This window comes from Bison bison, unplaced genomic scaffold, assembly GCF_000754665.1.
Source record: "Bison bison bison isolate TAMUID 2011002044 unplaced genomic scaffold, Bison_UMD1.0 scf7180017864259, whole genome shotgun sequence".
Taxonomy (NCBI): Eukaryota; Metazoa; Chordata; class Mammalia; order Artiodactyla; family Bovidae; genus Bison; species Bison bison.
Window position 1 is genome coordinate 3,215,508 of NW_011494831.1, and position 11,869 is coordinate 3,227,376.

Consider the following 11,869-nt stretch of genomic DNA (forward strand, 5'->3'; position numbering starts at 1 on the left):
GGAGAACTGGTCACCTCGGCACGCTCTGAGCTGGGGGACCCAGGAGCTGAGTGAGAGCGGCCCAGAGGGGCGGAGACCTGTGCCTGACTGGCTGGCGGGGAGGGGGGAAGGCGGGGGCGGAGGCCCCTCCGGGCGGCGCTGGGACTGTAGCAGCTAGAGGCCGGAGGGGAGGGGAGAGTGACCACGAGTCTGAGTGACAGGCGGGTGAAGAGAGGAGCCAATATATATAAGGAAAGCTCGGGAGAGCGCAGGTTTCAGTAGCGGCGCTGAGCGCGGTCAGTGAACGCAAGGCCAAGAGCCGCAGCTCAAGCCGCCTCAGTGCCGCGTAGCCGGACACTAGCCTGCTTACAGCACCAGGATTAACCCGAGGACACGTCCTCAGAGCGGCTGCCACCCAGCCGCCCTCACCTGGATTACCTACCGCGGCAGTTGGAGCGCAGTTAGCGCGAAGGAGAGGCGGAAGGAAAGCCCCGAGCGGAGCCTGGCTTTTCAGGGACCCCTCCGGCGGTGGGACGCGCGGGAAAGCTTCCTAGCCCGCGGGTGGAGAGAGCGACGCCCCAGGGGATGGCAGTCGCGTCCCGTCGCGCCTCGGGCTGGGCGCTACTGCTGCTGGTGGCACTTTGGCAGCAGGTAACATCCCCACCACTCCCTCCCACCGCGCCCGGGGCCTGAGCCCCGGGCGTCCACCGAGCTGACCGCTCCCCTTCTTCTTTCTCTTGGTCCCTGTGCAATAGCCCGCGGCCGGCTCCGGAGTCTTCCAGTTGCAGCTGCAGGAGTTTGCCAACGAGCGCGGCGTACTAGCTAGCGGGCGGCCGTGCGAACCCGGCTGCCGAACCTTCTTCCGCGTCTGCCTTAAGCACTTCCAGGCGGTCGTCTCTCCCGGGCCCTGCACCTTCGGCAGCGTCTCCACGCCTGTGCTGGGCACCAACTCCTTCGCCGTCGGAGACAACAGTAGCGGCGGGGGACGCAACCCTCTCCAACTACCCTTCAATTTCACCTGGCCGGTGAGTACAGCGTTGGGCGCACTGGGAGATCACGAGAGAAGGGGGCTCTCCTGGGAACAAACCCTCTCTCTAGATTTCCTCACTCCCTCCAAAAAAAGGGGGGGCACTCTTTTCTGACCCTTCTTTCCGACTCTTTCCTGGGACCTCACCCTCCTGTAGGCTCTCACCAGTCTCTCTTTTCCCAGTTCTACGTCCCATCTTTTCCTAGACCTTGGGATACAATTTTCATCACCTGCCACCCCGGCTATTCCTCACCTCCGAAAGACTCCCCCGTACATTACCCCTTCTTCAACTCTCCTCCTACCCGGGATTCTCTCGCCTTCCCTGCTCGCGCGCGCTTCTGAGCACAGACCCGTTATGTTGACCCGGGTGCTGTAACTGTATCCTGCAATTAGATTAATTAAACCGGCTGCCGAAAGGCACCCCCACCATCCCCTGTTCATCTCGCCATCTCTCTGTCTTCCCCCGCCCCCTCCTTTCTGTTCCCAGGGTACCTTCTCACTCATTATTGAAGCTTGGCACGCACCAGGAGATGACCTGCGGCCAGGTGAGTAGCTCGCTTCGCGGCCACAGGGGGGCGACACGGCGCAGCGCCGAAAGAGTTAATCTGTAATAGGCGGGGGAAGTGCAGGGTGGGGGGTGGGGGGCAGGATGCTCAGCTAGGCTGGGAGCTGCGCCCCGCGCTGGACGCTCGGATTCCGCCCGCTGCCTGGACTCTGAGCACAATTGCGTTTCCTGCGGGTTATTTTTGGCGTGGGAACGCGGGGAGCACGGCGGTGAGAAAGGCCGAAGCTGCCAGCGCCGCTGACGGGCCCCTTCCTGTATTTTACACCTTTCGCGAATTCCGCTCCTTTGGAAAGGGAATAATGGCTTTGGGATGTTGTTCTGACACAGAGGAAGAGGATATTTCAGCAGCACAACAATTCTCACTTTGAAAAGGAAAAAGAAAAGCATTACCCATCTTTAAGGGCAGAACCCCTGAATGGGCACCAGAGGACCCTTTGCTCCCAGGGTCCTCAAAGGCCTGGAGAACTTTTCTTTTTTTTTTTCTTTTATCCCCTCATTTTGACCTCTTTTCCTCTTTCCCCTGCCTATCTGCCTCCAGAACACTGGGATATCTTAACATCCTTCTATTGTCCCCTTTTTGAATGGTATCAGGCTCTCTGCACATGCACATACAGAGCAGCTAAGCAGTGGGACGCTTGGGTTCCTGTGGCCCGTGCTTGCTGGCAGGTGGGGGTCATCTGGACAACTGGTTTGATCCAGCAGTTGCTGGCACTACTGGGGACTGGCTGCCCTTCCTTGACCCGGCCCTCTGCCCCTTCAGAGGCCTTGCCACCAGACGCGCTCATCAGCAAGATCGCCATCCAGGGCTCCCTAGCTGTGGGCCAGAACTGGTTACTGGATGAGCAGACCAGCCCTCTCACAAGGCTGCGCTACTCTTACCGGGTCATCTGCAGTGACAACTACTATGGGGACAGCTGCTCGCGTCTATGCAAGAAGCGCAATGACCACTTCGGCCACTACGTGTGTCAGCCAGATGGCAGCCTGTCTTGCCTGCCCGGCTGGACGGGGGAGTACTGCGAACAGCGTAAGCAGCCAAGCTCCCACCTGCCTGGAGGGGGGTCCCCGGAACAAGCACAGTGGCATCTTGTCGTCTGCAGTCTGCCTCCCTTGGAGAGCGGTCTGGGCTGTCCACTAACTGGGCCTCAGGAACAGCTGGGGATGCTTAGGACGGGCTTGGACTCTGCCCTCTCTCTTCTTAGCGTTCCTCCCCATCATGCTAAGTCCACAAACACCCCGTTATTGCACTGGATTCTCCTTCCCTGTGCCATTATTTCTCTTTAAGTCATCCATGGCTCCCTTGGGAGGCCAGGAGTGGGAAGTAAGCCCAGGAGAGCTGGGGGCACCCCCAGGGCAGGAGAGGAAGAATAGGACTTCAGAGTCATTGGCATCCCGCCCTCACCCAGCCCTGTTTTCTTCCCTCAGCTATCTGTCTTTCTGGCTGTCATGAACAGAATGGCTACTGCAGCAAGCCTGCAGAGTGCATGTGAGTAGGGGACCGGAAGCTGTGAGGGGGGAGCCGTCCCCTGGCCAGGCCTTCACCTCACCCCCAGCTTGTCTTTTGTTCTACAGCTGGCGCCCGGGTTGGCAGGGCCGCCTGTGCAACGAATGCATCCCCCACAATGGCTGTCGCCATGGCACCTGCAGCACCCCCTGGCAATGCACTTGTGATGAGGGCTGGGGAGGCCTGTTCTGTGACCAAGGTGAGTCAGGGCAGAGAGAAGGGATGGGCTGGGGGTGGAAACCAGAGCTGTCACCTGGACCTTTCCTACTTGATGACTGATGAACTTTCCCATTATCCTTCAAGGAGCTTGGGACTTGGAAGGATCTTAACAACTGGCTTAACGTGAGCTGGTGGGTCCTTCTTCCTCAGGTGCTAGGGAAAGAGGGTGGCTGGAGGAGCCAGGAGGGTGACAAGTTGGCAGCCTGAAGGTGGCCTCATAAATTCCAACAAGGCCAGAGAGAGGGGTGCCAGGCTCAGTTCCTCTTTCGACCTTGTAGTTACCTATTAACCCCCTAAGTGTTTGCTTACCTGCCAGGGCTGTTTGAGCAGCTCTCCCCTAAACAGCTGTCTGGTGGGGTGTGCCCACGGGCTGCCCCGAGGCTGTGGGTGCGGGGGACCTCTGGGCGGAGTGACATCTAACCGCCTTCTCGGTGAGGCAGAAACAGCCTCCCTTGTTCTCCCCAGTAGCACTTGCCAGGCAGCTGCCTGAGCCCACAGTCTTCCTGGTGTTTGGGGGGCTGGTCACTCTTCTGGCTGTATGGGGGTCTGCCAGCCTCAGTGGTGGGGGAGGGAGCCTTTTCTCCTTCATCCTCATAGCCAGCTGCAGCGCGTTCCTCCCATTTTCAGGGTCAAATGGGGTGGCTGCTGCCATGGAGACACCAGCACAGGCCTGGGTAGGGTGGGCAGGACGCTTGCCAGGATAGAAGGAACTTGCCTGGGCCCTGACTTGCTGGCAACAAGGGGCTTGGAATTCAGCCCCTGTATTCTTTGTGCGTGTGTCTGTGTGTCACTTTGTCCCCCCTCCACGCCCCTCAAACACACACACACACACACCTGGTTCCTGCCATGTCTCTTTCCTCGCCCCACATTTGCTCCCAGGTGACACAGTCATATACTCGTCTTATTCAAACATAGCCCTTACAGTCCCTGTATTTGCTCTGTCTGGTTCTCCCTCTCTGTCCTCCCTGAATAAGAAAACAAAGACTTATATTTCAAAATACCCCCGTAACACATTCCGCTTTTAAAAAATGCCTGGTAACCACCTATGATGGCTCTAGCCTTCCCACTACTCTTCCCACCTGTTAAAATTGCATCCTCCTTCCAGGCTTACCTCAGCTGCCCCTCCCCCGTGAAGCCTTTTCTGACTTCCTCCTCAGTATGTGGCCTTGCTGTCGCCTTCTCTTCCTTACCTTTATGTGTTTGTGAGCTTACCTTCAGGCAGGTGTCCAACTGTGTTTTTTCAACTTTGATTGATTGCACTCCTCAGATGTGGTTCTAGGTACTTCGATATACATAATTTCACTGGGGGAAGAAGAAGGGTATTTGGACCTGGAAGACTTTGGGTTGAAGCGCCAGGTCTGACCATGGACAGTGAACTTGCACTCCATGGAGCCTGGAAGTGGAGACCATTTTTTGGCTCTGCTCAGTTGGTTCCTGTCTCCACAGATCTCAACTACTGCACGCACCATTCCCCGTGCAAGAATGGGGCAACATGCTCCAACAGTGGGCAGCGGAGCTATACCTGCACCTGTCGCCCAGGCTACACTGGCGTAGACTGCGAGCTGGAGCTCAGCGAGTGTGATAGCAACCCCTGTCGCAACGGAGGCAGCTGTAAGGTGAGGCCTAGGCCAGCCCAGAAAGGCAGAGCTCTGGCCAGGTGGTACCCGGGCATCCCCACCCCAGGTGGCCAGTGAATGTGCAGCCATGGGCAGGCACTATGGGCAGGTGGGAGCTAGGTCCCAGCCATGAATCCCTGCTCCCCATGGTTTGACTTTGGCCCCTTTATGCTCTCATTCCAGGACCAGGAGGATGGCTACCACTGCCTGTGTCCCCCGGGCTACTATGGCCTGCACTGCGAACACAGCACCTTGAGTTGTGCTGACTCCCCCTGCTTCAATGGTGGCTCCTGTCGGGAGCGCAACCAGGGGACCAGCTACGCCTGTGAATGCCCCCCCAACTTCACTGGCTCCAACTGTGAGAAGAAAGTGGACAGGTGTACCAGCAACCCATGTGCCAATGGTGCGTCCTGTTGCCTTGCTAACATGCTGGATTGGCCCTGGGGCCCAGAGAACTTTCTGGTGAGGGAGGGTCACAAGAGGAGGAGAGAGGCCTTGTGTGTCACTCTGGGCAGGCTGAGATGGATCTGCATCTGCTCTGGATGCTGAAGAGCTTGTTTGATTATCTGGGTGGCTTTGGAAGAAGAGCAGGTTAGCAGTGGGTGCAGGCCATTGGAGAGGAAGTAATATGCACACTGCCTGGCTTCCATTCCTATTCTCATGTCCTGATCTGGCTAGGGTGGCCTCTGACCCTCCCCAAGAAGTCCTGGCTAGAGAAAGGGACTTTGAAGGCCTCATGTCCCTCTTTGAAGGTGGCTAGCAGGTGAGGGCCCGGCTCATGGAGGCCTCACCTTGCCCCATGGCTATGGGGAACCCGGAACCTTAAGGTGTCTGGAATGTTCAGCATTTTGGGGGACACCACGTATGTTGTCTTTGGTCTTTGTCTCCTTGCTCCACTGGTGACCATCTGGGAGACAGACAGACAGCTGTGCCGGGGAGAAGGCTGGAGAGGGACCAGAAGGGCTGAGATGGAATCTGTTCTCTGGCTAGTCACTAGTTAACTCCCCGGAGCCATAGTTTCTTCATCACCAAGTGGGAAAATGTACTACCTGTCCTCTTTCATGTGGTTGTGATGCTTAAGTGAAACAATAATTTATTTGAGCGTTTACTATACACCAGGCACGGGCTCGTGTCTTCATGCATTATTTTACCTGACCTTCAAAAGACAGCCTATAGCATTCTTCTCCAATTTAACATATGAGGAAACTGAGGCTTAGAAATAAAATAAAGCAGCAGGTGCCAGATCCTTAGTTAGAGAGAGACAGCTGAGATTCAAACCCAAGCATATCTGCTTGATTCTACTGTAAAGCTCTGTAAGCAGCCAGTGGTTTTTCTACATGAGCCCACTGAGGCATAGAGGACCAGGGTCATCCTTAACTCAGGGTCTCCTGACTCTTCATGCAAAGAACTCTGTAGTGGGATCTGTACATGCTGGTTGTGTTCTGGAGGCAGGAGGACCTGAGCTCGGAGCTGGTTCCCGGGATGGGGCACCCTCTGCTCCAGGGAGCGTTCCCTGGAGATGGCTGACTTGTGGCCTGTGTGTACCCCACAGGGGGCCAGTGCCTGAACCGAGGTCCGAACCGCGTGTGCCGCTGCCGTCCTGGATTCACTGGCGCCCACTGTGAGATCAACATCAGCGACTGTGCCCGCAGCCCTTGTGTCCATGGTGGCACGTGCCACGACCTGGAGAATGGGTTTGTGTGCACCTGTCCAGCTGGCTTCTCTGGCCGGCGCTGCGAGGTGCGGATGCCTGCCGAAGCCTGTGCCTCGGGACCCTGCTTCAATGGGGCCACGTGCTACCCTGGCCTCCCTCCTGACAACTTCGTCTGCAACTGCCCCTATGGCTTCGTGGGCAGCCGCTGCGAGTTTCGCATGAGCATGCCCCCCACCTTCCCCTGGGTGGCCGTGTCCCTGGGCGTGGGGCTGGTGGTGGTGCTCGTGTTACTGTGCATGGTGGCAGTGGCGGTACGGCAGCTGCGGCTCAGGCGGCCCGACGGCGGCAGCAGGGAGGCCATGAACAATTTGTCGGACTTCCAAAAGGACAACCTGATCCCCACTGCCCAGCTCAAGAACACAAACCAGAAGAAGGAGCTGGAAGTAGACTGTGGCCTGGACAAGTCCAACTGTGGCAAACAGCAGAACCACACATTGGACTATAATCTGGCCCCAGGGCTCCTGGGGCGGGGGATCCTGCCCGGGAAGTATTCCCACAGTGATAAGAGCTTAGGGGAGAAGGCGCCACTGCGGATACACAGGTAAGCAGCACCTGGAGGCCCAGGGGCTTCCCAGGGTCACACCTATGGTCCTGCCTGGGCTCTCCCAGGACAGGTGGGAGGCTGGCCCCAGGCCCTTGACTGCTTTTAAGCAAATAGGGGCTCTTACCGCTGACAGGCTACAAATCCAATAAGATTTCTTCCAGGCTCTTTTTATCCCTCCTTCCCATTCACTCATTCATTCATTCAAATATCCACACTATGTCACTTGTGACTCCAATTTTCCCCCAGCATGGCTTGCCTCCAGTGGCAAACTGGCCTTTTCCAGGCCTGAGACCCTCTGTGGCTCTCTCAAGGCCTGTTCCCAACTGCCTACCAGGCTAGCACTGAGTATCCCTAATCCCTGTGTCTTCTCCCGGAGCCACCTTGGCCAGTTCCCTTTGGCTCTCCAGGGTCCAGCTTAGCGCCCCACCTCCTCCAGCCCTCTGCTCATCTCTCCCTCACCGGCCTGTCTTGTGTTCCCTCAGTGAAAAGCCAGAGTGTCGGATATCAGCCATATGCTCCCCCAGGGACTCCATGTACCAGTCTGTGTGTTTGATATCAGAAGAGAGGAATGAATGTGTCATTGCCACAGAGGTGAGTGATGGGCCCGCCTTCCCGTCTCGCATGTGCCCTCCTACCTTTAGGGAATGAGAAAGTGGCCCGGTTACTTTTAACCCCAGCGGCCGCTCCTGAAGGGTGGGTCGGAACCGCTCCTTGGCAGGCCTGGTTCAGTGGCTCTTGGATCTCTGCTGGCCTCGTTGCCACAGAGGGTGTGAAACAGGAGCCGCAGTGGTGAACCAGCCCGGTCTCTTCCTGCTGTGTTAGTGCTGGGCTGGGCGGCCGTGGCACCTGGCCAGCTCCCGGGAGCTGCTTCCCAGCTGCTGGTGGGTGAGGGTGGTTGCCTTGGGCCCCTCCTGTCCCTACTCACTGGCTTCCTTCACTGGCCCCCTCATGGGCACAGACTTCCAGGCATGGGTATGTGTTGGGCCGGAAGACCAGGAGGGCTGCCCCACTTCCTCTTCATACCACCTGCCTCACTGGCTTCTCCCAGGGAGGCCCAGGGCAGCCGTGGAGGGAGTGCTGGTACCCCAGGGTAACCCACTTTTTCCCTTTCCACATGCCACCCAGGTATAAGGCAGGAGCCTCCCCAGGACATCCCAGCTCCACCCCAGCAGCTGGACCTTCCTTCTGCATTGTTTACATTGCATCCTGGATGGGACATTTTTAATATGCAACGTGCTGCTCTCAGGAGGAAGAGGGAATGGCATGAACTGGACAGACTGTGAACCTGCCAAGAGATGCAGTACCCTTCCACATCTTTGGGTGTCTGTCTGGCATCAGATTGGCAGCCGCACCAGCCAGGGGAACAGAGGAGAGGAGAGGTGCCACTTGGACCCACCCTGCCGGCAGCGGCCTTCAGAGGGCTCCTTGGGGCTCCAGCCTATTTTCCAGAGGGAGGGGCAGTGGTCCCATGGGGCCTGGAGCTGCTCTGGCTTCCACTGGCATCTGTGTTTCCAAAAGTGCCTTGGCCCGGGCTCCATGGCGACATCTGGGTCCAAATCAGAGAGGAGAGAGGAGGCCAGTAAGGGCAGGGCCATCCGCCAGCCAGGAAGCCACCTGGTGCAGCTCTTGGCAGGAGTGTCCCTGCAGGTGAGGTGAGCTCCCGGAGCGGAGAGGAGGAGCGCTTTCTGCCCCATGCTTCCAACGACTGCATGTGGGCCTTGCTCCTGACACCACCCCATCCTCTCCCTGGCCTGGGCTCTCTGGGTAAGGATATTGGTAAGCCTTCCCAGGCTTCCATAGCCTCTGGCCCTGGATGTCTCAGGCTCCTGTGAGCAGATGGGGGAGGGCCTGCCCCTCTTCCCAGCCAGGGGCACCAGGCCTAACTGGGGAGCTCTGGACAGAGATGATGGAAATTCTGGTGAGGGAGAAACTGGGTGCTGTGGACACCCAGATCCTTCCCTCCTTGAAGCCCATTCCAACGGCTTCGAGCCTGGGCTCTGCCCACACCCACTACTGCCCCCGGACTACCCTTGAAGCCGATCTTCAGAAATCAATAATATGAGTTTTTATTTTTTTTTGTAGTTTATTTTGGAGTCTAGTATTTCAATAATTTAAGAATCAGAAGCACTGACCTTTCTACATTTTATAACATTATTTTGTATATAATGTGTATTTATAATATGGAACAGATGTGTACAGGAGTTTATTACTTCTTGGGTCCTGTCTTTGTGATGACAGAGTGGGAATCCTTCTGAATCCCCTTCTCATATTTCTGCCGGCTTCCCCCCACATCCCCCGCAGAACTCCTGGGACCTGTGCATGCACTTGGGATTGGCCTCCTGTGCTCTGGGCCCTCGTCTTCTTCTAGTCCTTGGTGAACCTGGCTTCACCCATCTAGTCCCCAGCCTGGGCCAGCCTTCTCTACCCGATGGCTTGAGGTTGGCTGCAACCCCCTCTTGCTCCTACCATTCCTTGGGGGATATGTCCCCTGACCTGATTTTACCCCTCTTTTCTCTCTTAGTCTGAAAAGGCTTATGGACACCCTAGTCAGCCCGGGAGATACAGGAATTCAGGGGAAGGAGACAATCCAGCCACTCTTGCTCTTTTCAAAAGGAGTCTCTTGTCAGAGCACGGGGTCTCTAAACCATGATAATGTCTGGGCCCTTCTTCCTGCTGCTGCAGGGTTTTAGATGGACTGGCACCCTGCTCTTTTTTTAAGCCGTGGCCAGGCACTGGTCTTTGTGCCAGGGGATTTGCCTTGGGTCTGTCCTCCTTGCAGCTGGGCAAGAGAGCTGGTGCACTGTGCCTGTTCTGCCCGGAGCTGCTAGAGTTTCCTGAAGACTGTAGAGAGGGGATGAGGAAGAGGAGGGAGGCTTCCCTGAGTCTGGGTTTCTCTGGCTGAGGCACTATTTTTTTGATGGAGTTTCCAGTCTCGACTTCATGGCTAGCTTCCTCTAAGGCTCAAGATGGTCCCTAGGGTGCCACAGTCTTCTTGCTACAGCCACAAACATATCCCCTGGAGAGCAAGTGATGAAAAATGAGCCACTGACAAAAAGCTGAGCAGATGCTCCTAGCTCTCATTCTGTCCAGTAAAGCAAAATAGACCCAGCAGATGCTCCCAGTGGAGACCAAGCACATGCAGCACTTCGTGCTTCCCTTGTCTCCTTCTCCCTGACATACACAGCATACTCAGCCCTAATCTGGGTAGTTATGCCCAACACAAGGGAGCAAGAGACCGAGGCTCGTGCACACTCACCCAAGTGCACACATTCCACGCCTTGCCACTTCTCTCTGTTCCCCTCACCGCACACACAGGGTATCAAACAGGAAAGCATTCAGGGAACCGTTCCCACAGCCTGAGCCGGCAGCAGGGGGAAGAACAACACGACCTCACTCTTCCTGCCCAAAATGAAACAGGAAAGCAGCTCCCGGGCCCTGGGGGGCGGGGGGAACTGGGCTGGGACACGAAGGCGAGATGACGAGGCTCCCATGTGGGGGACAGGTAGGACACCCGCGGGCCTGCACGTCCACACCACCGTGTTGTGCTGGGCTGCACGGGCTGCCAGGTCCTGAGGAGAGAGTCCTGAGGAGAGAGTCCTGAGGAGAGAGTCCTGAGGGGAGCTGGCTGGTCAAACCCCCTCACCTGATCTGATACCAAGCCCGCTTTCTGGGGGAAGAGAGGGTCTCCTCATGCACTTGGTCTGGGCAGCTTCACCCCGTAGCTTGTGCCAGGTTCCACCTCTACTGCCATGCACCAGGCACTAAGGGTGTGAACAGGCCACAGTGGAAGCCCTTCTTTCTCTGGGATGTCCAGGTCACTCCCTGAGGGTTTGGCCTCTTCTCATAGGTAAGGTACCCAAGTTTTTCCTGATGGAGTGTTCAGGTGTACAGGAGAGGCCCCAGGCTTGGCAGACACAAAGCCAGATGATAGCTGTGGACTCGCTGTGAAGTGTTCCTCATGGCTTATCAAAACACCCATGCTTAATCTGCACTGGCATTTCACAAGAGAATTCAGAGCTTAGCAGTTCCTTAGCCTGGAGGCAGTGACCCATCTAAAGGAAAGCCTAACCCACGGTGACTTCCAGTTCCGAGGACAATGGCTTTTCCAGGGCTTACTGGCTGGTAACCACCTGGATATTACCTTGGGAGGTGAGGTAGGGAGAGGCTGTGAAGAAGGGTGGTTCAGCTAGGGTTCCCTCTCCTGCCTCAGAGCCAGATTGGTCAGGGGATAGAAAAAAAGGAGAGTGGCTCTTACCTCGCCCTCCTTCCCCACCTCCTCCCCCGCCCCGTCCCGGGCTAGATGAGGCCACTAGAGAACTCAGGTTGTGCGGTTGTTCCACTTCTTACGAGGACCCACAAGGGTCCTCCTCCCTGCCACTCTCTCCCCGCGGGTCCGCAGGATGACGACCCAGCCCTCCGCCCCACGTGGCCAGCTGCATTCCGGGAAGGGATGGAAGTGATTCACTGACTCAGGGAACTGTGAGTGTCCCTTCCCGGGGAGAGGATGCGCCTGGGAGGTCCCAGTGGCCTTCCCCAAGCGGCCGTGCCCTCCCTCGCGCCCAGGGCGCACGGCACTGCTGGATCCCGGCCGGCCTGGAGCCTCGAGCGGCGGCGGAAGAGGCAGGTGCGGCGCGGGCGCACCTGCCGCCCCGGGCGCCCCGGAGGTCCAGCGGCTCCGCGCCCCCCGCCCCCTCGAGCTCTTTG

At 57.4% G+C, this 11,869-nt stretch overlaps 1 protein-coding gene across 1 annotated transcript; it reads left to right on the top strand.

The window, feature by feature from the left end:
* Positions 1-235: 235 nt before the first annotated feature.
* Positions 236-9,374, top strand: DLL4 (delta-like 4 (Drosophila)). The gene is made up of 11 exons (XM_010847975.1): positions 236-630; positions 735-1,004; positions 1,494-1,551; positions 2,332-2,595; positions 2,994-3,054; positions 3,141-3,271; positions 4,738-4,907; positions 5,091-5,310; positions 6,460-7,162; positions 7,648-7,756; positions 8,291-9,374. The coding sequence occupies exons 1-11, from the start codon at positions 565-567 to the stop codon at positions 8,294-8,296; spliced, it is 2,058 nt and encodes a 685-aa protein (XP_010846277.1). The 5' UTR covers positions 236-564; the 3' UTR covers positions 8,297-9,374.
* Positions 9,375-11,869: the final 2,495 nt, after the last annotated feature.

Excerpts from the sequence above, each read along its gene's own strand:
- DLL4 (XM_010847975.1), top strand. The coding sequence starts at position 565 with ATGGCAGTCGCGTCCCGTCGCGCCTCGGGCTGGGCGCTACTGCTGCTG. Across the intron at positions 2,596-2,993 it reads GGGGGAGTACTGCGAACAGC|CTATCTGTCTTTCTGGCTGT; the intron begins GTAAGCAGCCAA and ends TTCTTCCCTCAG. Across the intron at positions 4,908-5,090 it reads GCAACGGAGGCAGCTGTAAG|GACCAGGAGGATGGCTACCA; the intron begins GTGAGGCCTAGG and ends CTCTCATTCCAG.